Source organism: Cydia pomonella, chromosome 5, assembly GCF_033807575.1.
Source record: "Cydia pomonella isolate Wapato2018A chromosome 5, ilCydPomo1, whole genome shotgun sequence".
NCBI lineage: Eukaryota > Metazoa > Arthropoda > Insecta > Lepidoptera > Tortricidae > Cydia > Cydia pomonella.
In genome coordinates this window covers 15,604,887-15,632,112 of record NC_084707.1, presented here as the reverse complement: position 1 = coordinate 15,632,112, position 27,226 = coordinate 15,604,887, and the positions used below count along the sequence as shown (strand labels likewise).

Here is a 27,226-nt window from a genome sequence, read left to right as displayed (position 1 = left end):
CCCATACAACAAACAATTTTTTTGCCGTTTTTGTAAATAATGGTACGGAACCCTTCGTGCGCGAGTCTGACTCGCACTTGCCCGGTTTTTAAATTATTGTGTTCATGGTGTTTTACAGTTTTACCTTCCGGATTCTCACCATATTCATCGTGTCAATTTGACTAACAAGGAAGGGTACCCAACTGTCCGACTCCGATTTGATTCATTTTGATATATGTTATAGAGTAGTCTAAAATAACGGACACGTATTTTTTTTTAGCTGGCCAAACTCAACCTGTTAGGAGAAAATGGCCTTCAAAGTACTAAAAAGTTACTAAATCTTCTAACTCCTATAGAAAGTGATGCTCAAGCAACTTGCTAGTTAATGGCTGGTTTGAGTATATGTTTGAAAGCAGCAAAAAATAATGAGCACGTGTTTTGTTATATCTGCTTAAACTCAAGTTTTCCTAAAAAAATACCTGTCTTTATGTGTAAGTTTAGCGATAAGATATTATAAAACTTCGAATGTCGATTTTTTTAGGAAAAAATGAGTTTTAGCCGATATAACAAAACACGTGCTGATTATTTTTTGCTGCTTTCAAACATATACTCAAACCAGCCATTAACTAGCAAGTTGCTTGAGCATCACTTTCTATAAATTAAATTAAATTAAATTAAATAATCGTTTAATTCAGGCATAGCCCATATAAGTGTTAGTAACAGACTTAAATAATAATGTTAAACTATGACTATGACTATTACAATTTCCTATAATCTACCATGCAACACGTATACTTAGGGCTAGGACTATACAATACCGGGTGAGCAATACGTACACTTTGATATGATAAAATGTGATATGAAAAAATAAACAAGTAAAAAATAATAATAATAATTCAAACATGTCAGCACCAATTAAAATATAAAAATCAATTCATTAAAATAATTCAAACATGTCAGCATTAATTACAATATATAAATCATTTCATTAAAAATAATTCAGACATATCAGCATTAATTATACATCTAAAAACTAATCAAATTGCAATAATTATAATTATATTATTCAGTACAAATTCTTCACTGGCAAAAAATTTAAATTAATAAAAAATCATACTATAATAATGAACAGAAATAAAATAATAAGCATTTAAATTGAATTAAATAATCTTATAACTAACACTCATAATTTACGAAACTGGAGTGCAGACTGATCCATCTACGCATCATCGGTGAGTCCCACCTCCTGGCAAACACCTTCAGGATGCTGTTCGGACTCCCTAACAACCTATCAAGTAAGGAGGCACAGCGCTTTCTTATAATCGCATGAAAGCCATCAACACTTGCCTCCGCAAACATGCCCGAAGCACTGCACCTCCGTCGAAGACCGAGCAAAATCCTGAAGGCATCATTATATTGCACTCGCAAAGCGCTGTACGTCCTCTGCACATAATTGACCCACAGGTTACAGGTGTAGAAACACTGGCAGTATGCCCTAAATAGGGTTACTTTGACTTCCTTCGTGCACCCTGAAAACCTACGGGCCAACATGTTGCAGCGAACGGACAGCGCTCGTCTCTCCCTTTCGATGTCCATGTTGTCACAGAGATCCTCAGTCACCCAGTGACCCAGATATTTAAAATGCTTTACCCTGCTCAGGTTAGTGCCACACAGAATAATTGGAGGCAGAGTCTCGTATGTTTTAGCACCAGCCTTAAAAATTAAAAATTCGCTTTTGTTGGCATTATATCTGAGTCCATGGGTCCCTGCGTATCTCTCACAGATACCGATTAGGGTTTGCAAAGCACCCAGAGATGGCGCCAGTAACACCATGTCGTCTGCATAGCTGAAGTTGTTCATACAAACACCATCAACCGAGCATCCGACATTGGCGTTGCTCAGCTCATCAATCAAACCGTTGATGTACAGGTTGAATAACCGAGGAGACGAGATCCCCCCCTGCCTCACTCCGCACTCCAACCCGTACTCCTCCGAAAACATACCGGCCCATCTCACGCAATTTTTCTGACTATGGTACCAATATTTAATAAGAGAAGTTACCTCACTAGGAAGACCGGCAACTTGCTGCATTTTCCGCCAGAGAACTTTATAAGACACGAGGTCGAAGGCCTTAGATAGATCTAAAAAGCATGCAAATACCGGTGTTTTCCTGGAGGTATAGTACTGGACGGTCTGCTTGAGGCAGAGAACAGCACTTTCAGTTGATAGGCCCGGCCTGAAGCCAAATTGCGCATCGTGTAGACGAACATGTCTGTCCAGCTGCCTATCAAGCAAAGCATCCAGTACCTTGGCAATGATGGTCGCCAATGAGATGGGCCTGTAGTTGTTCGTATCTGATGCATCTCCAGTCTTATTCTTAACTATTGGTACTACTACAGTGTACATTAGCTCATCCGGTAGATAACTATGACTAATGCAAAGGCTGTAGAACAATGCCAATACCCTCGACAGGTGGTTGCCCGCATATTTGAGGTGCTCTATGCTAAGATTGTCATACCCGGGAGACTTACCTCTGACCATATTCTTAATTATAGAAGACACCTCTTTGGCAGAGAAATTTACCGAACTCTCCTGACTGTGACAATCCGTTTCATTCGCTAGCAAACTTGGTCCGAGTGGCGAATCGACCTTGAAATGCTGCTTGAAGGCATTGGCTATGCTCTTGTGGTCGTGGAGACCTCCGACGCTCACAGGTCGGCCCGAGTTTAAATTTAGTTTATTAGTCTCTTTCCAAAATTTTCCAAAATCTTTTTTAGAGTGGTGTTTCGCAATAATATCTAACTTGATTTGCTTTTGATTCTCTTGACAATATTTTAATTTAGATTTAAAAAGCCGGCGTGACTCGCACATTTTGTTATAAATGGGCCCCACAGTAGGTTTCCCATATGCCAGCCAATTCAAAAAATAAACTCTGGCCGTCCTATGTGCGTCGCTTACATATTTGTTCCAGCCCGTTACGTATTTGTGCTTCCTACGTCTCGGTTCGACATAACTACATTCAGCGCCCACACTAAGTGTGTTAACAATCGACAGGTACATCTTATCCAAAATCAACTTATGACTTACATCAGAACACAACCTATGGGCACAAGTACTAAAATCGGACGGAAATTCTATTTTACTTAACTCTTTATGACAGAAGTTACGATATTTCTCTATTTGAATGTCATCTCTTACACCCCATTTCACCTTATCAGTCATGACGACATGCGCTGGTACCAAAGGATTGATAATATTGAAATTACATTCAATCACTAACGGGAGATGGTCCGACCAGTATGTGTTATGCAATACCGACACATTTACTACTGACCGCCTCGCGGCGTGTGTAACTATACAGTGATCTAACCAGCGTTTGCAACCATGTGCATCACTAACAAAGGTAAATGAGTTCATTGGCAGCAATTAGCTATAGGAGTTAGAAGATTTAGTAACTTTTTAGTACTTTGAAGGCCATTTTCTCCTAACAGGTTGAGTTTGGGCAGCTAAAAAAAAATACGTGTCCGTTATTTTAGACTACTCTATAACATATATCAAAATGAATCAAATCGGAGTCGGACAGTTGGGTACCCTTCCTTGTTAGAAAAGTCAAATGTACTGAAATCGATCGTACGTTTACTTGGGAGTCTTGGGACAACACGTCATCAGACAAAATTCTTGTTTTACATATCATATGCTCAAATTGCCTCGATAGTGAGGTAAGCTGTAAGTTGAGCATGGAGAAAATATAAAAAAAAACCGAGACTTTTCATCATAATTTGTAGGAACGAATTTCTACCCAATTATGAATAAGCGATAAGCGATATATTACTACCGAAAAAAATCCTAAAATAACAGAATGAAAAATCTAAAAAAAAATATATGATATACATTGCCATGCAAACTTCCACCGAAAATTGGTTTGAATGAGATCTAGTAAGTAGTTTTTTTTAATACGTCATAAAATTAAAAAAAAAATTTTTTTTATCAAACCCATACGTTACGTGTGGGGTATCTATGGATAGGTCTTCAAAAATGATATTTATGTTTCTAATATCATTTTTTTCTAAACTGAATAGTTTGCGCGAGAGATACTTCCAAAGTGAAAAAATGTGTGTCCCCCCCCCTGTAACTTCTAAAATAACAGAATGAAAAATCTAAAACAAATATATGATATACATTACCATGCAAACTTCCACCGAAAATTGGTTTGAACCAGATCTAGTTAGTAGTTTTTTTTAATACGTCATAAATGGTACGGAACCCTTCATGGGCGAGCCCGACTCGCACTTGGCCGCTTTTTTTATATTTTAAAATAATAGCGTGAAATGTACATATGTTCAACGTTATAATGAAATTATTTTTAACTAGCTTCTGGTTATGTTTAGTGGCATTAAAATTATTCCATACTTAGGTATCTTAAATTTGCGTTTTTTTAGGGTTCCGTACCCAAAGGGTAAAACGGGACCCTATTACTAAGACTCCGCTGTCCGTCCGTCCGTCCGTTCGTCTGTCACCAGGTTGTATCTCATGAACCGTGATAGCTAGAGAGTTCAAATTTTCACAGTTGATGTATTTACAGTACAGTTGTTGCCGCTATAACAACAAATACTAAAAAGTACGAAACCCTCGGTGGGCGAGTCCGACTCGCACTTGGCCGGTTTTTTTATGATATAGGAGGCAAACGAGCAGACGAATCGTCTGATGGTAAGCGATTACCGTCGCCCATGAACACCCGCAACACCAGAGGGGTTGTAAGTGCGTCGCCAGCCGTTAAGATGGGATAGGATAGGATGGGGTTTACTTTTTAGTTGGTAACATTCTGTAAAGCTTGTATATGTTTTTAATTTATATTAGTTCTCTTAATATGTTCCTATATACCTAACTAGGGTGCAACTGATGGATGGACATACAGGCCAATTTAAACGTGCACTGACATCAAAAACTTACTTTACTCTTTGCATCAAACTGATATTAGAAAATTAGAATCATACTAACTAATACTCGTACGGACAAATCTGAGCGAAATGAACGCGCGAATGCTAATTCTAATATCGGTTGGATGTCAGTTCAGTGCACGTTCGAGTTTGCCCGATACATTTATTAAGTATATGTTATTATGTTATTATCGACGTCGTTTATGTGCTGGTAATAATACGTGAGCAAAGCAATGACTAATTAGTGTTACATATAATTGGCTGACAAGCCCAACACGCTTTTACCAACCAATACATGGTTTGTAATAATCAGGTGAAATTGGTGAAAATTCATACTTCAAACTCTACGGCTCTAACGATTTTGATGAAATTTGCTATATGAGGGTTTTTGGGGACGAAAAATCGATCTAGCTAGGTCTTATCTATGGGTAAAGGCGCATTTTTAGTTTTTATATGTCTCCGTATAGTAAGTACAGGTATATATTGGGTAAGCCACTGAGCTATGTCAAATGTCAAATCAAGTCATTCTCATAGTTCGAATGCGACTTTTGGTCTCTAGCTTTCCTCTTTGCTGCTTTGGAGCTGAGGGTTTGATACGAAAGACATACGTTTGATGTGGTATTTGTAAATGATTGGAATCGTATTGGTTCCGCGAAGTCAAATGAGTACGAAGGTGACGTATTGATAATCATTTGATTCAATTGGAATTAGTGTTAGATTATATCAAGACAAACCAACTGCATGTTGATCATGACGGACCCTACAATTGACGCTTTGCGACATAGTTTGGGTTGAATGTTGAGAATTTATCTACATAGGAAACTGAACAATTAGATAGGTAGTAGGGCACCTTTGTTTATTATCCTGAGTGATTTGTTAAACATATCACCATGACCTTAAATGGATGTGACTGTACCTATTTTGTGATGGTTCGTATCCGGATTCGAAATTCAATTACGTATAAACTTACCTTCCGTCCGCCACCACCGCCGCCGCCGCCGCCTCCTCTCATCACGGGCGGGGGCGGCGCAGGAGCCGGCGCCATGCACAAACTCTCCGTCCTCTTCGGTTGATACGGCGATGGTGATATATCTTGCCCCAATGTTCGTTTCCTCATAAGTGACTCTTCGAATGGCGTTTCTCGCGAGATCGAGCCCCGGCCCGAAGCCAGATGGCCGTTGCCGGCGGCCGGCGTGGCCGCCCTGGACGCGGGCCGCGACGCCGGCGCGGGCTGCTGCGGCGCCACCGACCCGCCTCGCGACTCTCTGGCGGGCGCGGTCGCTTCCACTGAAGGCTGCCGCGATCGACGCCCGTAGCGATCCACGCTCGAATCTCTACTCGGCGGTCTTTTATAATGGTCAAAGTAGTCGATAGATGTTCGGCCCGCTTGCCGCGGGTCACGAGGCCCGTTGGCCACGTCGTCCATTGGGGCCGTCGCTTGTCTGTATATCGGTTGGTCGGTGCCGGCTTGGCGGTACATTGAACCCTCTCTTTGTTGTCTATGGTCGAGAGGCTGCTGATATCCTTGAGGTTCCGTGGACTGATGATATTGCATATGGTCTCCCCCTAGACGATCGTGTGGTCCTTCTGAATGTACCGTGCCGGTTCTGAGCTCGGTACGTCCGTAACTGCCGGAACCTCCGTCGCCGTACGGGGCTTCTTGGGCACTTTGAGTAGGCTGGCCTAGAATGCTTTGCCGTCTAATACCTTGTCCCTGTGTGGAGTTCCAATCCTGTGGTCCGGACCTTTGATTGAGATTTAGAGCCGGTCTCATCGCCGAAGAAAATCTACGCGGTTGGTTGCTAAATTGCTGATTACTTTGATCCATACTCGGCTGTTGTTGAACGGCGTCTTGTCTATTTAGTACTCGGTAAGGTGGTCCTGACTGTGTACTCGGGCCGTAGCCACTCATTTGGTCACTTTGTCCATACTGTGGTCCTTGTGATTGCGTGTTTGGCCAATGATCCTGATCAGAATAATAATTTGTCCTATCGTCCGTACTATAATTGGAATTATTTGTGAGCCTTGGATCTATTGACTGTACTGGTTTATTCGGGAACTGGGTAGATGGTCGCCTCGGGGGCACTCCATATGGAGCTTTGTTTGCTTGAGGAATCTGTGAATGCATCGGAGGGATATGATTTGGAATGCTCTTTCCTTCCAAGATCTTTTCAGATTCTTGTGAAACAGGCGTCGTGACCTGCGAGTCGTAATGTTTTTGTCTATATTTATCTCTTAATCCTATTCTGTCCAAGCCAGGATGCTTAAAATCTGGGGCGAACTGCTTTGCAGTCATTTGTGCTAAATCACAGTCTTCTTTTGCTTGGTCTGCCGATTCATCGGCTTGTTCAGCTTTTCCTCGGGCTGTGGCGGTTCTGTAACATAACTTAGGTTATACAAAAATAAACAACACCCGTATATTTATGTACTAATATCTGTTTAGCATCCATTTAAAAACCGGTCAAGTGCGAGTTCATTTTACTCGCGCACCAAGGGTTCCGTACAAACTTTGAATTATTTCGTGTAACGACACCGTGTTTTTATTGAATTCCGTTAGCTCCGGGGTATGAGTAAGTACGTTTAAGGAAACTAAATGGCATGGTTATTTTTCGTATTTTTTTTGTTTTATAAAGTTATTAAATGTTGCATATAGCGTTGTTGTAACACGGGCATTACATTTCATTCAATCAAACAATTGAAAACTGTGACATATCAATGTCATTTCGAACATCGATCGTCCAAGATAGTACTTAGGTTTAGTAGCTGCACACTCGTACTAAACGCTAATGAATATGTAAACAGGCCCTAAGGTAAGTGTATACACTCGTAAGGGCCTTATAAATGAAGTTAATTAGAATACCGGTGTCTTTGAGAAAGTTACTTAATTTAAGCTCAGGAATGCACTCTTGAAATTAACGATAATAAAAAAAAACACGGTGTATAAAGGCGAAGACTTTTGCTCAGAAGTACCTATAATAAGTATAATTGTGTACAGCGCCATCTATCAGCAAATTGTATACTTAATTTGCGCGATGTAATGCACGTATGTTGGTTTTTCGAGGATAATTCTTTATTTGAAAAAAAAAGTGTCTATAATGTAATCTCATAGAAATTTCTAGTGTAATAAATACACGTAAAGTTGGTTAAATTGCAAACTGAATTCGATAATGTTTTTTTCTATAAAATTTATAGTATTTAATGTTATTATTATTTATTATGTAAAAATTTCATCATTTTTCTTCGGTAAACTTCGAAGACAAGGAGGGGGAATGGTATATTTTTACATTTTTCTTCATGAATAAATTTTTTTTTCAGTATGAAAAAAAAATTACGACCTAGTTACTAGACTTTGAAATTTTGCCCCCTATTTATATCGAGCATTTTCCAGAGTTAATAAAAAAACTACTTTTAATGTATCTTATTCAATCTATCTTAGGGTTAGCGGTGTTCATAACTATTCCAAATTTCAAATCGATAAGTATCTTAATTGGTTCTCGTCATATTTAGACAAACGGACGGACAGAGTCGCACCATAAGGGTTCCTTTTGTACCTTTTGGTACGGAACCCTAAAAAGAACACAAGGGGAAATACTGAACAGTACTTGTACCGTAACCGGATTAAAACCAGAATAAATTTGGAATTTCCTGCGGTTTGGAATATGGCGAATAATTGAATAAGTTTTACAGTACATATGGGGCTACTTTATAGCACTAGTGCGAGAAGTAGCATATTACGTTACTGTGTCGAACATTTAAAGGGCCATATGTACTGTAAAACGTTGTACGATACATGTGCGAATAGGTAATTCGCAACTCGTGTCGATTTAAAACACTCCCTTCGGTCGTGTTTTAATTTATCGCTACTCGTTTCGAATTTCCTATTTTTCGCACTTGTATCGTAATGTACTATTCTAATAACTTATACCTAAGGCTGTTATGCGTGGGTTGGTTGGGGGACCAGGCAATCTCTTAAAATTGTACTAATGGGATTACACACCTAGATATCGCAATGTCAGCTTTCTGCAGTGCTATTTTGGAAGCACGCTGCGCCGCGGTGACCGCCGACTCCACGCGCTCCCGGAACTTCGCCGAGCGCATAAGGAACATGTGGCGTCGCTTCTGACTGGTTATTAGCACGTTGTTCTTGTATTTGCCCTGTTCTTGGGTACCGTCGCGGAACGTTGTGACTCCATAGCCGTTCTTCTTGTTGCTTAACCACTCGCCCTCGTAGCGGAGGCCGTCGCTGCGCTCGCTCACTCCGAATGCATTGCGTTTGTCGTTCTTCCATTCGCCCATGTAAGTTTCTGTGACACCAGCTTCCAAATGTTCATCCTGAAACGATAAATAAAACTGACTTTATTTTGTCTGAGCTGATTAGGCATCCAAACCAATGCGGATAATGGTATCGTAACAGATCTGTGCGACTTTAAAAAATACTGTTGGTATGGTATTTCTCGTAGGGCATATCATTCACACCAACATAATTAAAGTACATAAAGTATGAGTGAGATGCAAGGGAGAGACAAGTGAAAATTAAGTCAAAAGGAGGTATAGTTGTAAATGTGTATCTTCGCCGCGTACCAATAAATTAAGTACGAGCATGATGAACTGCAACAGCAGAAGTTAGAAGTAAAATAAATCTGTATACGTAATTTAACTGTAGGCAAACTATTTGCAATGTGTCAATATAAATATTATCTACATATCATTTATTTCTTATCACAAATAAATAACATATGAGGGTAGATATTCCTTATAACGTATCTAGACCATAAATAAGTCAAATCTATATCAAATCAAAATTGTGTAGGTCGAATGCTGCTACTTTAGTAGGAGCTTATTCGGTTTATTTTGATTGAATACTGATTTCATCACACATATAATCGTAAATATGTGCAAACGAGAAGCACGCATATTGAAATCCAATTAATATCTATAGAATTAAGCCCAAGTATCATGTGCTCCCATCATGCGTGAATGGTAGTATTGCGTGTATTATTTAAGCTATGCAAGCGTCGTACAGTAAGCAAATAAACCAAAGTACCTCAACAAGGAAACTAGCATTAGAGTCAGTGTGCAGCGAGCCGTGGGTCATGGCGGAGTGGGTGCTCTCGACGGAGGACACCCAGGAGGAGGCGGAGCCCCCAGAGCCGCCCGACCGCACTGAGCTGGTGCCTCTCTTATCCAGCTCACCCGCGCTTCGTTGCTTACGCAACTTCTGTAACAGATACATACAATTTTGTATTGGTAAGGGAATTATCATGCCGTGTACCAATAGGTGTGGTAATTACTATAGCTCGGACAAAGTGCTATTAGCTATTTTACCTAATCACATCTTTTTGTTGTCCTCAAAACATACCGTAAATAGAAGTATATAGCATCTAGTTATAAATTATAATATAAGACTGGTATTAGGCATAAAGCAAACAGCACCTCTTCGAGCTATGATAATTAAAGAACTGAAGTTGTAGAGGTTTGAAGGGAGTGCTATTTGTTAGGTGTATAAATAAGTAATACTAATACCTTACTGAGAAAAATAGTTTACTACAGAACCTTAAAAAGCCCGGAGTTTTAGTGAAACTACACGGAAAAAAGAAAGTTAATGGAAGTACTTGTGCGAACAGAACGCTATATATAACTGTTAAATAATGTCGCAATTTATTATAAATAGAAGTTAGAAGAAAGTCTCCTTTAAAAAATCTAACTGAATACATAGGATGCATTGCAGTGTTTGCTTTCATGGATTCGTACCTATACTATGAGTATAACTTATTTGCTCCACTACAATCTAAGCAGTTTAAGCAAGAATCATCCTTAAACGGTTTATAAACATTATTCTGCAAGGTGTTTCTAAGTTTATAGCGTGTCCACACCCACCCTGTGGTTGAGTCAATATCTGTATACGCGTCAATCTTTGCGTGTAACTTCCTTAGAGTAGTCGGGTGAAAATACTTAAAGTGTTTCAAGAAAAAGTTGTCATTTACTGATTTTCAAGACACAATACATCGGAATTTTGAACTTTCCGTCATCTCGTTGAAAATTGAGACTAAAATTCCATTTGGGGCGAGGTGGAGCGTGTCCGTTTCAGATGAAATACTATTACTTATTCTGTTACTCAACTAAAGATACAAGTGGCTGATCATAGTGATCATAACTACTTTACCTATATTTTGTTTTTCTAATTTTTATTCGTCAATAATTATTCATATACCATACCGAAAGTATTGAATATCTACCGTGTTCTCAAAATAAAGCATTATTTTCTTTACGATATTTTTAGAATGAAAGATTACCAAACTGTTGAATTATCAAAAGACGCAAGTTTCAATAATCTTCATCAAGGTTGGTTAACGTAGTCACTCGAGTATATAAAATCAAAGTATGCGTAAACGATACATCTTAATTTATTTGTATCCCTAACGTAAACGGGATGAATGAGACACAGCGGATGGACTGAATCAGCACGGAATGCATAAGAGTAAACATGATTTCAATGTAATCCTGTATTTTTAGTAGTAAGAGAATCTCAGTCAACTCTCGAATGAGGTCAACGCTATTGTAATACGCAGTCCAGCAAACGTAGTCGCAGATTTTTATCAAGAAATTTACAACAGTTTTTGTAAAATTAAACTATTTAATCTTAAGAATTACTTAGAGTCGCTAGGGTAAAGGCACCAGTAGTCAGTCTTTTTACTAAATTTCTATGTTCAAGAACGTCTCATTTGCCCACTAATTGACCAATAAGAATTATGAATGTTTTTACACTTCAATAATTTAATAGAATTTAATTTTTATAACGAATAAAACGTAATTTAATTAAGCTTTTGGAAATATTTCATTAAATATGACGAAAGGGCCTTTTTACCAGTAATACCCAGTCTCCAGCCATCCCATTTTAACGGTTGACTATTAAATAAATAAATAAATATTACTAAGGACTAAGTCCCACAGTAAGCTCAATAAGGCTTGTGTTGAGGGTACTTAGACAACGATATATATAATATATAAATATTTATAAATACTTAAATACATAGAAAACACCCATGACTCAGGAACAAATATCCATGCTCATCACACGAATAAATGCCCTTACCAGGATTTGAACCCGGGACCATAGGCGTCGTAGGCAGGGTCACTACCCACTAGGCCAGACCGGTCGTCAAAATTTGATTATTGGATTCTGAGTTCCATGATCTCAGTGTCCAGTGGTCAAGTCATAATAATGAAAATATTTAACGACTTCCATTGCATTTGAAAATAAAAAAATCTTGAAACGTATTGGTCAGTCACCCTCAGCTGACTTCTGGGTTTACGACCTTTTTAAAATTACTGCCCCAAACCCAGTAGTCGGCTAGGGGACAGGCGCGGATACAAGATTTGGCTTAGGGGGGGGCCATTTTGAGAAAATCATATATTTTTGCACAGAAAATAAGGTAAAAAAAAATTTACTCAATTTAGTAATGTGAGAGCCAGGGTTTTAGGGGGGGGCCATTGCCCCTATGGCCCCCCCCTTGTATCCGCGCCTGCTAGGGGAGGCTGACTATTGGATTTTGTAAAAAAGTAGTTCCCATTATAGGCAGCCCCCTTAAAAATGTTAGTTTAATGTAGATTTATATTATTTTTTTACTTTTCCCAGATAAATTAAGTATTATTATGTGAAGCAGTGCACATTCTTTTAAAAAATATCACAATTCGGCTGCTAACGTCTGATCAAAATATCATACATATAACGCTCCAAAAAAAAATGGCGCATATCACATATCCCTTCATGTCAGAATCAGAAGACAGCACTTCTTTGAAGTAGTGTTGTGGTTTATGGCTGACAATTCTTTTAAAAAATAAAGTTACTTTTCAATTCATACGTTATCAACCTATAATATCACCTACTTTTGGCATGAACACCTGAAAAACTTTGATATTTACAAGCAAAAATAAGCAAGAAAGGCTGACCACTGGTGCCTTTGCCCTACCTTTTTTTTCACTGCATATGTTGAAAATGGCTGGGAATCGTAATCGTAATCGAATAGTGTAGTGAAGTTACTTAGTGTTGTTATTTAGTAGCAATGGATCAGGAGTCGGCTACGGTCTGGTTTTGAGAATAAGTCAGTTATACATAGTAGAAATCGATAATTTTAAGAGTCTCAATGTTTGTAATGTTTTTTTTTTGTGGTCTTAAACACTGTATGAATTTTTGAGGGACTTTGAAGAGCTGCTCAAATCATCACACGCCGCGGTTTGCCGAACCGCTACCTAATATCCAATTGGTCCGTAGATGTAGGTCGAAACAGTTTTGTAACCTCTTTTAATATTTTAATACTCACTTATAAGTTATATTTACATATTTTAGTCCATGGAGTAGATTAATAATAATAATAATATACCATACCACATACGTTTTTACATTGCATAAATAATAAAGTGATTAGCCGGGTCCACACAGAGCGAGCGCGTATGCGAGGCAACTTCCTCACGCACAATACGGCCAGTGTAGACGTGCCTCGGCCGAGGCGGCGCACTCGGGCGAGGAAAAAGCGCTCGCTGCCTGGGCCGAGGCACGTCTACACTGGCCGTATTCTGCGTGAGAAAGTTGCCTCGCATACGCGCTCGCTCTGTGTGGACCCGGCTATTAGGGAATACACACTATTGAACTAGGTAACTTAACTACTTATAAAAAATGCATAGCTGAGCTTATTCCTTAATATGAACATTAAATGCACCTTGCTTACAGTTAGACCAAGGTAAATCTGCATCGATTATGATAGCCCAGACTGTTGCAAGTGTTATCGACGTTTAAATAACAATTGCACAGCCTGTGCTGTCAAAATCGTCAAAGATTTATCTTGGTCTAACTCTACCTAGCCTAGGTGCATACTGCGTAGCGTTTAACTTGCAGAATGCCAGATTCAGGTCGTCAGTTTCGCAATTTAAAAAGTTACACTTTATTGATGTTTTTCAATAATAAACTTAATTGAGTGCCTCTCAAATATGCCTAGGTTGATGTTCTAGTGGATTCCTGGTTATGGTGGTAAATTATTAATTAAAATAAGCAAATTGCCTTCTTGCGAAACTACATATGTTTGTATCCGACATTGCAAGCGAAATATATTTTCAATGAAAGCAAAGTATAATATCGTAATAAGATCGTCATCAACTATGGCAATTGGCATATATTTACTACGTTTTATTTTATTTTATTCATGTTGTAATGTCGATCTTACTTCGATTTCCTCTAAGTAATGTTTTGTACTTACTTTCACTATATCTATTTCTTCTAAGATAACGGTTTGTGCTACCGGCTTGCAAATAAAATGAAAATAATTTTAGTAAATCTGCTTACAAAAAATAAAGTTATAGTTAATTCATGCACACACTGAAATTCTATTATATTATTAATTAGGTATGTTATAACAATTAGAATTGATCACGCACTTCAAATAAAAACACACCAATATAGACAGCTACAAAACATATGTACGAGTATGATACTTAGTATGTAGTTATTTCCAGGAACATAATAATGGAAGTAAAAGTCCACGGCCATTTGAGTAAAAAAAACCATTACTTATATGAACTATAATTTAATTACACGTGTACTACTGGCGTCCTAAAATAAGACAAAAGTTTGATGTAATTCTGAGTGGGCGTTGGTGTGAATTCACTGCTAGTTCGTTGTAAATGTCAACATTTAGTGAGTCACGCATTTAATAAGCCAAGACATGCGTAGGGTGAAATCAGAACTCACAGAAAGTAGTCCTTTCTTTGATTTCTCGATGAGGGATCCGCGGCGACCCGAAGGTTCGTCCGAGTTGCTCTTGAGGACGAAGCCGCCGCGCGCCTCATCCATGCGGTGCGTGCGCCGCTCGGTGGGGTCCGGCGTGCCCGCCTCCGCCAGCGAGGACATCGAGCCCCGGTGGTCGCGGGCGCCGCCGCGGTAGTGCGACGCCAGCCCGAACGGCGCGGATGTTCGGACGCCGTACCCGTGCCGCATGCCGCGCATCCATTGTCCTTGGTATGTTCCTGGAACAGGCAGTGAAAAACATCAGTTGTCTGCAGAAGTTGTTCATTGATTTGTGTAGGTGCAAAAAAAATATTTGTCTCTGTGTTGATCATGATAAGGCATCTTCAGTTCTAGATTAACATTTTAATGGATCGGCAATGCGCATGTGTACGTTTTCCTGAGTTTGTTTAACCGTCTTTGTCATTCCACCGAGTCCCATTCCTCCATTTTCATATTCATACAGCCTAATTTTCATGGAAATGTTTTGCAGAAACGTTATCTTACAGATTCACTGTCAGCGCAAGCTACGCGCGAGCGCAGCCAATGCACCCATCCAGCACACAGGAAAAACCGTACGCAGCCAAAGCGCCTACAAACAGACACCTTGCTTAGCGGATCGCTGGCAGTGAATGTGTTAACTTAACAGTCAACGTTAACGTTATCTACATATGTATATGCTTAGGCGAAGAATTTTCAAAAACGTTGATTAATAAATAAATAATAAATAATTAACCTCGTGCCGCCCATTGTGCAATGCATTGTACAAATTGACACATAGCATAACTGCTCAGATTATAGAGATTAAATAAAGAGCTAAACGCCCAGTGTACAATACGCTGCACATAAAAGTTTATCAGATATGAGTTTTAAATTTTCGCGTTGAATTGGCATTCACCTAGAAGTCGCAAAAGTTCGGTTCAGTTTTACCATTGCGACTATTTTGACATCTGAGGTAGATATTCATAGACAAGTATTCTACTTCCGCAATTATTCAAACATGCCGCCATAGCGCACGATATATATGTATATAGGTATTATAATCTTGATTTATTAAATGAACCATGGTTTTTTTTCATTTTAATAGTTACACAAAATTATCCTAAATGTTTGTTTTTTCAAACGGCACTATGGCACTAATAATAAATATTTTTATTTCTTAATCGTAAGATTATGTAAATCATATTCTCTGATACAGTATATTGGGCGTTACTGTTATATAAATACATAGTATAACCTCCAAGTGAAGGTTCGTTTTTGAGTTTTTTTTTAATGTATGATGATTTACTTGTTGAATACAAGCTGGAAGGCTTTTTGACATCACATAATAAAATTAGCGATCCTGAATTCCAACTTCCTGATGATGAACCAAAATATTTATAGTCTTAGTGAAAAATAAGTTTCCGAAGAAAGTGATACTGAAATATAGCAAACATACAATAACTTATATAAATAAAAAGATATTAAGTTTTATGCTAAGCTAGTCGTTCGGAGCTTGTTATAAATTATAAAGCATTTTGGTGTCAGATATGAACGTTAATTGGTCCTTTGCCAAACGTTACTTATTTGTAACTATTAAAGCAAAATAAAAAATCAGAGGATACTTCATAGAAATGTTTGATTGCGTGCCTTAAAGTTTAATAATAGTACATTGTGATACAAGTGTGCTAAGTTGGTCATTACACACGAGGCGATATTGTGCGCGCGAGCTGCAAGCGAGCGCGCAATAAGAAAGCCGATGTGTGTAATGACCATAGCACGTTTAATACGACGTTTTTCAACACACTTGCGAGGAAAAAATAAACTTTCATATTAATCAAATCTTAATTGTTCAATCGGTTAGTAAAAGTCTTGCATCTGTCATACTCCCTGCCGCCCCTCACCCCGCCGCCGGCGGCCGACGGGCCCCGGCGGCGGGTGGGGCGCCGGCTCCCGCCAGTCCGCATTGTAAAATCTACTCGACCAATTTAAGAAGGATCCGTTTCCATGCATATTATTAGCAATCAGTTACCTTCTTAACTCAGTCGGATAATATAATGATAGCACGCGTGTTTAATATCTAGGATTATGAGCCAAAAATCGGTGGAATAAAAACGCCGTTTTGAGCAAGTTGAAAACTTGATTAAAAAAATAATTTTCACGTCAGCAGCTCGAACAAGGGTAATTTGCTGCTTAAAAACAGTGAGCAAAATCGCATTTTGCTCACTGAGTGAGACAAAATAACATTCAAGTAATATTTATATTCAAATGTCATTTCAACGTGCGGGGCCTAATACAAGTTCGAAGTAGTATTTGGATTCTATTGTCTTTGTCCCTTTCACGTCATTAGCAAAAAAAGTGCATACGTAATTCAACGGTATATTGACGGTTTATAATAGACCCCCGAAATAAGTCAGACCGCATTGTTCCAAAACACCCTACAAGTCTTCATTCGTAATAATTAATGAATGAAATAAAAGATTATAATTTGTAAAAACACCATATTTTACGTATTTTATTATACAACCAAAACAATGAACTTACACAAATTTACGCAATTGTTACGAAGTAAATAATTCTATTTAACTACTTTTAACGATCTCTACTATTATATAGTTATATATAGTTGACAAATAGTAGTATCCGCAATTCGGACCGTATCTTACAGTTTTCTTTTTATAAAAAAAATTGTTTGAACCGTCAATTGATGTTCGTTAATTCATTATTTATTGCGGTAATTCAACTTAATTGTTAGAATACCTTCAGAAAACATGAGTGAAATCGTGGAGAAGACGGATTACATTTTTTCAGGTTGTATTTTTTGATGGCTGACTGACGTGAAAATTTTTGTGTACTACACGAGATCAAAGTTATTTACATCTCGTGCGCTTTTGATTCCCTTACTACGCTCAAGATTCTATTAAAGAATCTTTCGCTTGCATGGGACTCAAAACAAGCACTCGAAGAAATATCAAACTTTGCTCTCTTGTTGTACAAATAACTATAGATTATTCATAGCTTCGATCAAATACCCAATGTGCATTTAAATGAACTAAAAATACGATGATGGAATTTAATTTATTGTATTTATTTTTATTCACATATACCCAGAAAAAAATATCAAAAATCCTGCTTGAGTTCTTCATTAAATAAAGAAAAGCGGCCAAGTGCGAGTCGGACTCGCCCATGAAGGGTTCCGTACCATTTATGACGTATTAAAAAAACTACTTACTAGATCTGGTTCAAACCAATTTTCGTTGGAAGTTTGCATGGTAATGTATATCATATATTTTTTTTAGATTTTTCATTCCGTTATTTTAGAAGTTACAGGGGGGGGGGGGGACACTTTTTTTCACTTTGGAAGTGTCTCTCGCGCAAACTATTCAGTTTAGAAAAAAATGATATTAGAAACCTAAATATCATTTTTGAAGACCTATCCATAGATACCCCACACGTATGGGTCTGATGAAAAAAAATTTTTAATACACTTGTAAGGCAATAAATACATTTCATTCAGGTTCTTTACAATGTAGACAGAAAATGAACAGTTGTCATAACTGTTTCGCCTCTGGCTAGCACGCTGATTCTGTAGCTTAGTGACAGACGTCAAACGCCGAAAATGGCGAACACAATTTGTTCTCGATAGCCTGTCTAGTACATATATGTCAGTAGTCATGGTCAATGCTTTAAACTGGTCCGTTGGTGTTTTAAAACAATTTTGATAAAATATCATATTTCTACGACGATTTAGATATTATAACGGATACTGATATATGAATACGACACCAGACATTCATGCGGATACGATGGACCGACGGATAAACACTAACGAATGTAATGTAAGTAATTAAATGTTTGCCCGATGTTTTCGACGAATCATTTTTGCAGTAGGTAAGGGACGAAACAGTATTTGGTACACTTGGAGGAGTATATACCTCATCGATCTATCCGCTTTGTGTATTTTAAAACGATTAGTAGATAGTAACTTAAATATGTAAATCAATTTCGGTTTGTTTTGAATTTCAATCAATACGTCGTATTTAATTGACTATGTCTAATCAAATATTATGACAGCTATTTTTTTTCGTGATGAATGGCAATGGCATTTCACATATTGTTGTGTTAATATATTGTTAATAAATCATATGTAAAATTTCAGGTAAATATAAGGTTGTCACGTGTCATTTGATTTACCAACGTGAAGTGGCTAGTTTAGTGTTTCGTCACTTTCGCGCTTACATATTTGTTAGAACGTGACAGACATGGTGACAAATGATAAAGAGCCGACCATCTTAGCCCTACAGGAGCCGAGTACTATCAATTGTAAAAATATTGGGAGGTAATTTGTTAGCACCTTATACATGTATAAATAGGAGGGATAATGCATCATAAATCAAACCAGTGATTTCAAATCAGCCTTTTCACATATCCTATCATAAACTTAAAACAAATCTTTCTTAAATATATAATTAATGATTTTATGTAATAAGTATATGTATGTAATCGTAATAACAAGAAAACCTGTTCAAAACGTAGTTCTATAAAATGTAACAGTTTTTCTGTAAGTTAGATTTGCAGGTTGCAACAGCATAGCATATCGACATAAGTTCGTTAACTCAGTTGTACCTAAGCAAGTATAATACGTGTTAATGGGTTAGTTACGTGATTAATAAGAATAATAAGAATGCCCTTACGTGAAGGCACTCAAGAGAATGACATTTGGCAGGTATAATATTATCATGATCAATTAGCTTTTAATTTATCAGACGTAGATAACGTCGCCTGTTAACAAGCCACTAGCCTCGCGGGACAGACTCGCGAGGATATTACTGATAATAGCTTTTAGTGATAATAGCTGTCCTTGACCACAAGCAAACAACTTTAGATTGAACATAATTTGGCTTGTTAATTAATTGGATTTAGCGCAATCGACTTATTTTAATGGAACTTCGTGACATGGCAAATATTGAGCACGCTTTCAATGTCACCAATGCACAATGTGGTCAGTGATGATTGATGGTACAACAATGTTGTTTATGTAAGTCCATTCCTATATAAAAAGTAAAGCCCGACCAGAAATATATGATTATTGTCAAGAGGGCGCTGCACGCTGTTATTCTCATGTATAGGTTGACAGTTCAGTATAGTATGCAAAATTTAGTTCCAGTAAAATTCCGCAATATGGCGCGTGATCATATATTACTGGTCAGGCTTTAAAAGTAAATATGTGCAAGTTTTTTAATGTAACGGATTGAGGAATGCGGAATTACGCTTCTGTATTTTGATTACAATTTGTTTGCGTGCTCTATATCCTGCCTTGTTTTGTGATTTGATAATACCAATTATGATTGTGATTTATGAAGGTCTTTATCGTGATTTTTATTGTACGTGTTGTTCTAACGAGTGGTCGACATTGTAAAGCGCGGGCGGCGGCAAGCGTGCCTGGCTATATATAACACGAGGGCCGCGAACCTGGGCGGCGGCGGCGGCTGCAGCGGCGCGGCCGGCCGACGCCGCACCGACTTCTTTCCTACCTACCACTTATTAAACCAAAAAGCTTTTAGCTGTTATAGTCATGCTCTATTTTATTATCGCCGAGTTAGTTCCCCTACACTGGAACAGATACGGTTCCATTTAACTCGCCTAATATCTTCACAAGAGGAAATATTTATTTACAAGATGAATATAAACTCTACGTATATAAAATTAAAGTTTGTATTAGTCATCCTAGTTATCAATTAGTCATTTCACCGTTTGAGTTGAATCCGGAAATATACCTTTACACCAGAAAAGGTACTGTTACAGGTGTAAACAGGTACCTAAGATTGATAAACATTACAGTGGACACCGCCACGTTTGTAGACATAGGTCGCAACTACAATAAGTAATTATATACTTATTTACATGAAGCTATTGCACATAATTTGGCACAAAATAGGCAAGAAAAGTGATGAAAAACTCGCACATCTGTTAGGGAATTCTATAATGGAGACTAAGGAGATGACGTCAGCTCGGCAGTCGCGGTCATCGTCTAATTTTCGATTGCCAAAAACCGCAAAACCATAAGAACGATGCAGTAGAGTTAAATTATTTCTGGGTATTTTATTATTTTACGACTAGCATCTTAATTGCCTTTTGGTGAATTGTTAGCCATGGCCATGAGATACGAAATAAAAACTCTCATTTCACAATTAAATTGATTATGAGGGTGTAACTCACAGCTTTTATATAGACTTGCATCATCGCATTGAAAGCCTGCTCACATCTGCGCTCTTTTATAGAGGTTATTGGCATAATGGAGGATGGCGGAGTGTAGGTATATACGAGTACGTAACAGTAACCTCGTGAATGGCCCCTTCTACGTGCGGCGGGACATGAATGGAGCATTTCGTGCTAGGGCAACATTCTGGCCGGATGAACTACCTATCAATTATTATGGTGACTAATGTGCGACAAAGGTGTCATAAATACGTAGGTTGTTACTTGTTAGTGGATTTATGAATGACTTTCCTATACCTTAAGCTAATCATGAGTCATCTTTTTAAGAATTGCGTGACGCCTGATGATGTGGGAGCTCTCATGAAATATCTTTTAGTTGTTTCAAGGTTGAATTAATCCTAATTAGTTCCCAGACACATTGAGTTGGCACGAATGACACGATATGCCAAGAAAATAATAGAATGGCGATATTTCTCAATACGAGGATTCCGCGGCAAGAGTCGGCTGAGCCGGAGTGTCGCGAGCGCACGTGTCGTCGGATGAGATGTTGCTGAGATCTGACAAAATTACTTCATCGATACATGTAGCATGTAGCTTTATTGTTGGAATTAACTAGGACGATACTATTTTATTTTATCTATCTGAGCATCGGCCATCTGCCGTTTATCAAATAAAATGAAATAGGCAGTGTCCGACCAAGCTAACCCTGCACCGACTTGACAAATTCTGTGCAGTTAGCTCACCTATTGTAAAAATAGTTATGATTATATGTGTCGAAGTCTAGTCAAAGCAAGGTCCCACTTGGCGCTTATCATAAGGACGAGATTTGCTTGTATCTTTATACGAATAACCTGCCAAGCGTCCATATGGCAAGCGACAAAGTAGGACTTTTTGCTTTGAAACGACACATATTAGCCAACATAGGTAGTCTGTGGTGAGACTCTGATACCCTGAAGGATCAAACAAAACCATCCGTAATATAAATGTGAAATTCGGTATACTTGCATAAAAATCGACAAACCGATATTATAAAATCTTGTTTACATATTTTTGACTACATAGGTTGGTTAATGACCAAGGCATCGTCGGATAGGTGGTTGGCGTTTTTAGACGTTTAGGATTCGTTAACAAAATATGAACCTTCAATGTGCTCATTTCGCTAGAATCAACTGGTGGGAATAGCCTTACCCTGTAAATACATAGTAGTGGTATAAATAGTATTGATAGTGAATATGCATTCATTTAAAGCGTCGATATATCTTCCACGCAAGTGGCTGGTTGCAAGCACGATTGAATCGGATTATTCGTGATATTTTTACAACCAGCTCGGAAAAGTTTCTTCGTTAAAGGATCGGAGCGAACACCAATTTCCGGAGCTACTGTCCTCGATACAGTACATCTTGCGAAGGATGTTGTTCATGCGAGAACCGTATGTACAGCAAAATGCATACTTAGGTTATTGAATGTCACTGAGACTCTCGGTAAGCATCGCAAACGTACAGTATAAAAGGCTTTAAACTGACCCACTTTCAGACCCCTCTCTGCACCCATGTCTCATTTTCACGTAGTAGACCTTATAATTATAAAACCATTAGCCTTAGTCACTGGAATAAAGAATATTAGTATGAGGTGCTCATCGAGATAAAAAAAACATGATATTAATTTCAATCTTAATGCGTCTCGTGGGTGCGGCCGTGGGCACCGCTTTGATAGGTCTTTTATTTATTGGTGTTAGGATTTATTAGTCAAACCCCATATAAGTAGTCTAGTTCTAAATAATTAGGAGTATATAATTATTTGGCTTAATCAAGACTGATTAATTGTTCAAACCAGACCTAGGTTTATCGAGATAAAAACATAATAAACATATACTTATATGAATAAGGAAAAACCGTAGAATTAGGAAGAGAGATGTTCAACGACCCCAATCAACCCCCTTAAAAAACGGCAATTTGTTTTATTGTGGATCTGGGTGCATAGCCAACGTGCCAATCGTTAACGCTCCGTAGCGAACGAAACGCAATTGTCACTGTCGCACTAATATGGAAGAGTGATCAATTTGGCTAACCACCCTGGATATTGTACGTTAATTCCAGATTGTCAAGAAATAAGTATACAGATTTTGTTATCGCATTTGCAAAAACGATTCCATTAAAGTTAGACAAAGTAACACTCGTAGTCGTAGTACTCGTAGTATAAACTACTAGATATTTCTTTTTCATATAGGTACATTAGGTATACCTACGCCCATAACCTCGGTTGATGTTGTACGATCGTCCAGTGAGTTGTAGTGGATATTTTTTCACGACTGCTCAAATTAACCACCCCCATATTCGAATTTCTTTTCTACGAGTAGGTAATTGTAGTCAAACCCCCTTATTCATAAACGTTTACTAAAGTTGACAAGCCGTTAATAATCGTTTGTCCCTTTCCATCATACATACAAGGGCATTTTTAATTTTGAATATATTATTTTAATTTTTCACATGCATGGCATCTCGCCAGTAGTCAGAGACGTACTAAACGCAGTGAAGTGCCGGCACTTCATTGAGGTGCGGAAAAAATTTGTTGAGATACCGACTCTAGTACTATACCTCAATGTATGACATGCATTAAAAGTAGGGATTTTACAACTTATAAAATACTTATTATACGTACAGAGTGTTTATTTAGTCACCTGCAATAATTTTCGGGGTGAATATAGGTCATACTGAGCAACTTTCAAGCAACTTTTGAGCAAAATCATGAAAAAAATTTACTCCACTATAGAAAATGTCAAGGCTGTCTAGCCAAAATGTATGGAACAGCCAATTTTTACAGCCAATACCATAAATATACTCAATATACAGCCACCTATTACTTTAGATAGTTTGAATAGTGTTAAATTACACTTCAAATTTTTTTTATGGTGAATTTTTTAGTGATGATATCCACCCACGATACGGTCCACAGTGTTGTCATATCTACCTACTTTTTGGTAGATCTACCTATTTTACCTGCGTTCTACCTATCTACCTCCCTCGACCTGAAATCTACCTATTTTTCAAAATGGTACAATTGTAAGCAATTCTCAATACATGTGACGGAACATTACCTAATTTCTATCGAATTTAGGTTTGATTTAATGAAAACTTGCCAAAGAAACAGATTATACAAGCAGGTTTATTACCTACAAACAATGGAAATCCTAACTTATGTTTCAATTTCTTTAATGAACACGTGTACTAACGTCACAATATTAAAAACGTATAAATAATTCAAAACATTTTTAATCATAAAAATGTACTTCTATTGAGTGGTAGATCTACCTATTTTTCATTTTAAATTCCACCCATTTCTACCTATTTTTGTACCCTGTTCTACTACTTCGGCAAAATTGTATGTGACAACACTGACGGTCCATTCCATTCGGCAGCCAAATTTGTTTTTATTAGTCGCTTGAAAACTCCGGCTTTATTACGATATTCAAACGTAAAAAGGTTCTAGTTATGAATTTATAAGACTTTCGCCATGACCTCAGTCTGCAACAAAGTTACCTACTACAGGCTTCAGCCGATTTTTTATAATGAAGCCATACATTTTATACCGCCGTTTGTAAGAATAATAAAAATGTATTCGTTAAATAATAGAAATCACGTTTTTATAGCATAAACAGATGACCACATAAATTCTGGAATGACGTCTATCAACAGCCACTGACATAAAATGTACTAGACAGGCTATCGGGGAACAAATTGTGTCCGCCATTTTCGGCGTTTGACGTTTGTCACTAAGCTAAAGAATAAGCATACCTGAGTAGCTGGCCAGAGGCGAAACTATTATGGAAACTAATCATTTTTTGCCTACATACGCACTGTATAAAGAATCTAGATAAAATGTATTTATTTCCTTACAAGTGTATTGAAATTGTTTTATATATGTGACACGGACAACATTAAAATTTATAAAATAGTCATAAAACTCTTTTTATTTGACTCTCGTACTCGTAATAGCAATTTTGATCTAATCGCGCTTATACTCTTTAAATATGAGAAAAACACTAAAAATTAAATTACGAGATAAAGAGTAATATATCATTATTGTGTATATATTCTGCAAACAATAAGGTAGGTAATCATTAGAATCTACGTGTCACATCTGCGAAATGTAATCTATGCGCCAAAGAAAATGGAGTACCACCGCGAGTGTTTAAAGTGACGTTTCAAAATAATCTAAATGAGCTTAAAACAAGAGTTTTCCGCAGTGGATTGTTAATATATTGCTTTAATTATGTTTCTTGATATTATTAGAATACATTTTCATAACGCACAACGGCATTTTTAATTTTTAATACATTTTTTTAATTTTTCACATGCATGGCATCTCGCCAGTAGTCGGAGATGTACTAAACGCAGTGAAGTACCGGCACTTCATTGAGGTGCGGAAACAATTTTTCAGAGATTACCTCAATATCAACAGCATCATCCCAAGCTATTTAATACGAAAATTGTGTGGATAACTTAGATATAGATACCTACTAGCTTAATACAAAGTTTCAGTACCCGTTTTTACTGTGTTGTTGGTCTTGTTATTGGGATCCCAAAAATGACATGAGAAAGTGGCGCAGGCCTTCTAACTAAACTAAATATGTGTCAAAGTTTTATTACTTCATACATACAAAGTATTATTGAATGGATTTGCTTTGACCTGTATGGGCAATGCATAGTTTGGGTACAATATGCAGTATTTGCAACGAGGCGGGAGCCAGTCATTTTGATGACGTCTTTACGCTCAAGTAGATGACCTGTACTGCAACGTTTGCAACACTGTCTTTCGGCAGTTTTGGAGTCCCTATACTATGACCAACAACATACGAAAAGTTGTTAGCAGTTACCTGTATATGTTATGTTCCCACCATGGAGAGCTCTATAGGTGGTACAGCAAAAAATAATGATGTCCAGTTTTAATGTCGGAAGCCAATACGAGTGTACTCTTTGACATTAAAATAATATCTAAATGGTATCTTTTAGTTATCATTCGTACATGTATTAGCGCGAGCAAGGTCGAATGAGAATAAAATTACATCATTTAGATATCATATTCAAGTCAAAATGTAAGTTTTAATTGGCCTATCGTATCAATCGAATGCCAATAAAATAGGTGAGACAAACATCTATTACCTCAATTTAATATTTATTAAATGAAATTATGAATGAACTTAAATTGAACTTTAGGTTCCTATAAAAAACCTGCGGTGGCAACATGGTTCCATTGTTATCACTTGTCACTATACCCGTCATTGACGAACGTGAATAACGCAGTCATACTGACAAGAATGGCCAAGAGTAGGAGAAAGATGGCAGAGGTGGTCGCCGACGTCCATTAGGGCATGGCAAAAAAAAAAAAAAAAAGAAGACTATGCCCGTCACTTTCGCACTTACATATTTACATACATGTTAGAACGTGAGAGGCATGGCGACAAATGATGTGCAGTGGGCGTAATTGCATTTATACTCGTATTAGACATGACTTTTATTCGTCATGTTAAGTTTATCGTACCTACGATTTGTACTTATATAAGATATTTTTGCATATAATAACTATTGTAATAATACTAACCGCCGTCGGCGTAAGTCTCTGAGCCGTAGCCGTCCTGCAGCCCATTGGCCCACGTGCCCTCGTACTTGGCGTTGCTGGTGGTGCTCTGTCGCACGCCGTAGCGGCCCTTGTAACCCTGCGTCCACTCGCCGCGGTACAGCCACCGGCCGCGCGTTTCCACGCCCAGCCCGTGACGTTTGCCGTTCTGCCATTGCCCCTCGAACGAACTTCCACTGCAAAAGAAGAAAAGTGTCATTTAAGGACTTACGTAGGTGTAAGATGGAAATAAGTGGATGACAATGACCGAAGGGATTAAGCCAGTGTTCCGTCAACAGCCCAAAATTAACCATGCGAAACTTATCTACTCGTACAGATCTTATTCTACGGTTCGAATGCTTCATAGATGACGCGCATATTCGAGTAGTAATTTTTCTGGACGAAAATTTTCTTCTGATAATGACCTCAGGCGTTTTCTTATTGTCTTGTCATCTAAGAAAATGACCTGCAATTTAACGAAACGCACGCTCGTTGTAGCCGCTCTATGTATTTAGTACAATTCCTGAATTTATTCCTTGAGGGAATGAACCCATAAATACTTATACATTCCATCAATAAACATATGTAAATATTCAGAGAAGTTACGAAGAAATCATACTAGCGACGTCTAACATGCCTTCACGTGCTTAACAAGCCACGGCAAACCTGTAGGGGTGGGTACGTCGCGCACCTATGCGTTAAAATGGGATACTGCATAACATTG

General features: G+C 37.9%; 1 protein-coding gene across 2 annotated transcripts in view; it reads right to left on the bottom strand.

Annotated features, from left to right (window-relative positions):
• Window positions 1-27,226, bottom strand: part of LOC133517826 (junctophilin-1) — a 56,548-nt gene that overhangs the window by 11,735 nt on the left and 17,587 nt on the right. Inside the window, exons 2-7 of one of the 2 annotated variants that reach the window (XM_061851268.1) lie at window positions 26,488-26,699; window positions 14,659-14,933; window positions 14,168-14,212; window positions 9,961-10,134; window positions 8,914-9,248; window positions 5,887-7,291 (exon numbers count right to left, since the gene is read on the bottom strand). In XM_061851268.1, the coding sequence (XP_061707252.1) occupies window positions 5,887-7,291; window positions 8,914-9,248; window positions 9,961-10,134; window positions 14,168-14,212; window positions 14,659-14,933; window positions 26,488-26,699 (2,446 nt within the window). The remainder of the gene's footprint in view (window positions 1-5,886; window positions 7,292-8,913; window positions 9,249-9,960; window positions 10,135-14,167; window positions 14,213-14,658; window positions 14,934-26,487; window positions 26,700-27,226) is intronic. The other variant, XM_061851269.1, reaches the window with a different exon arrangement.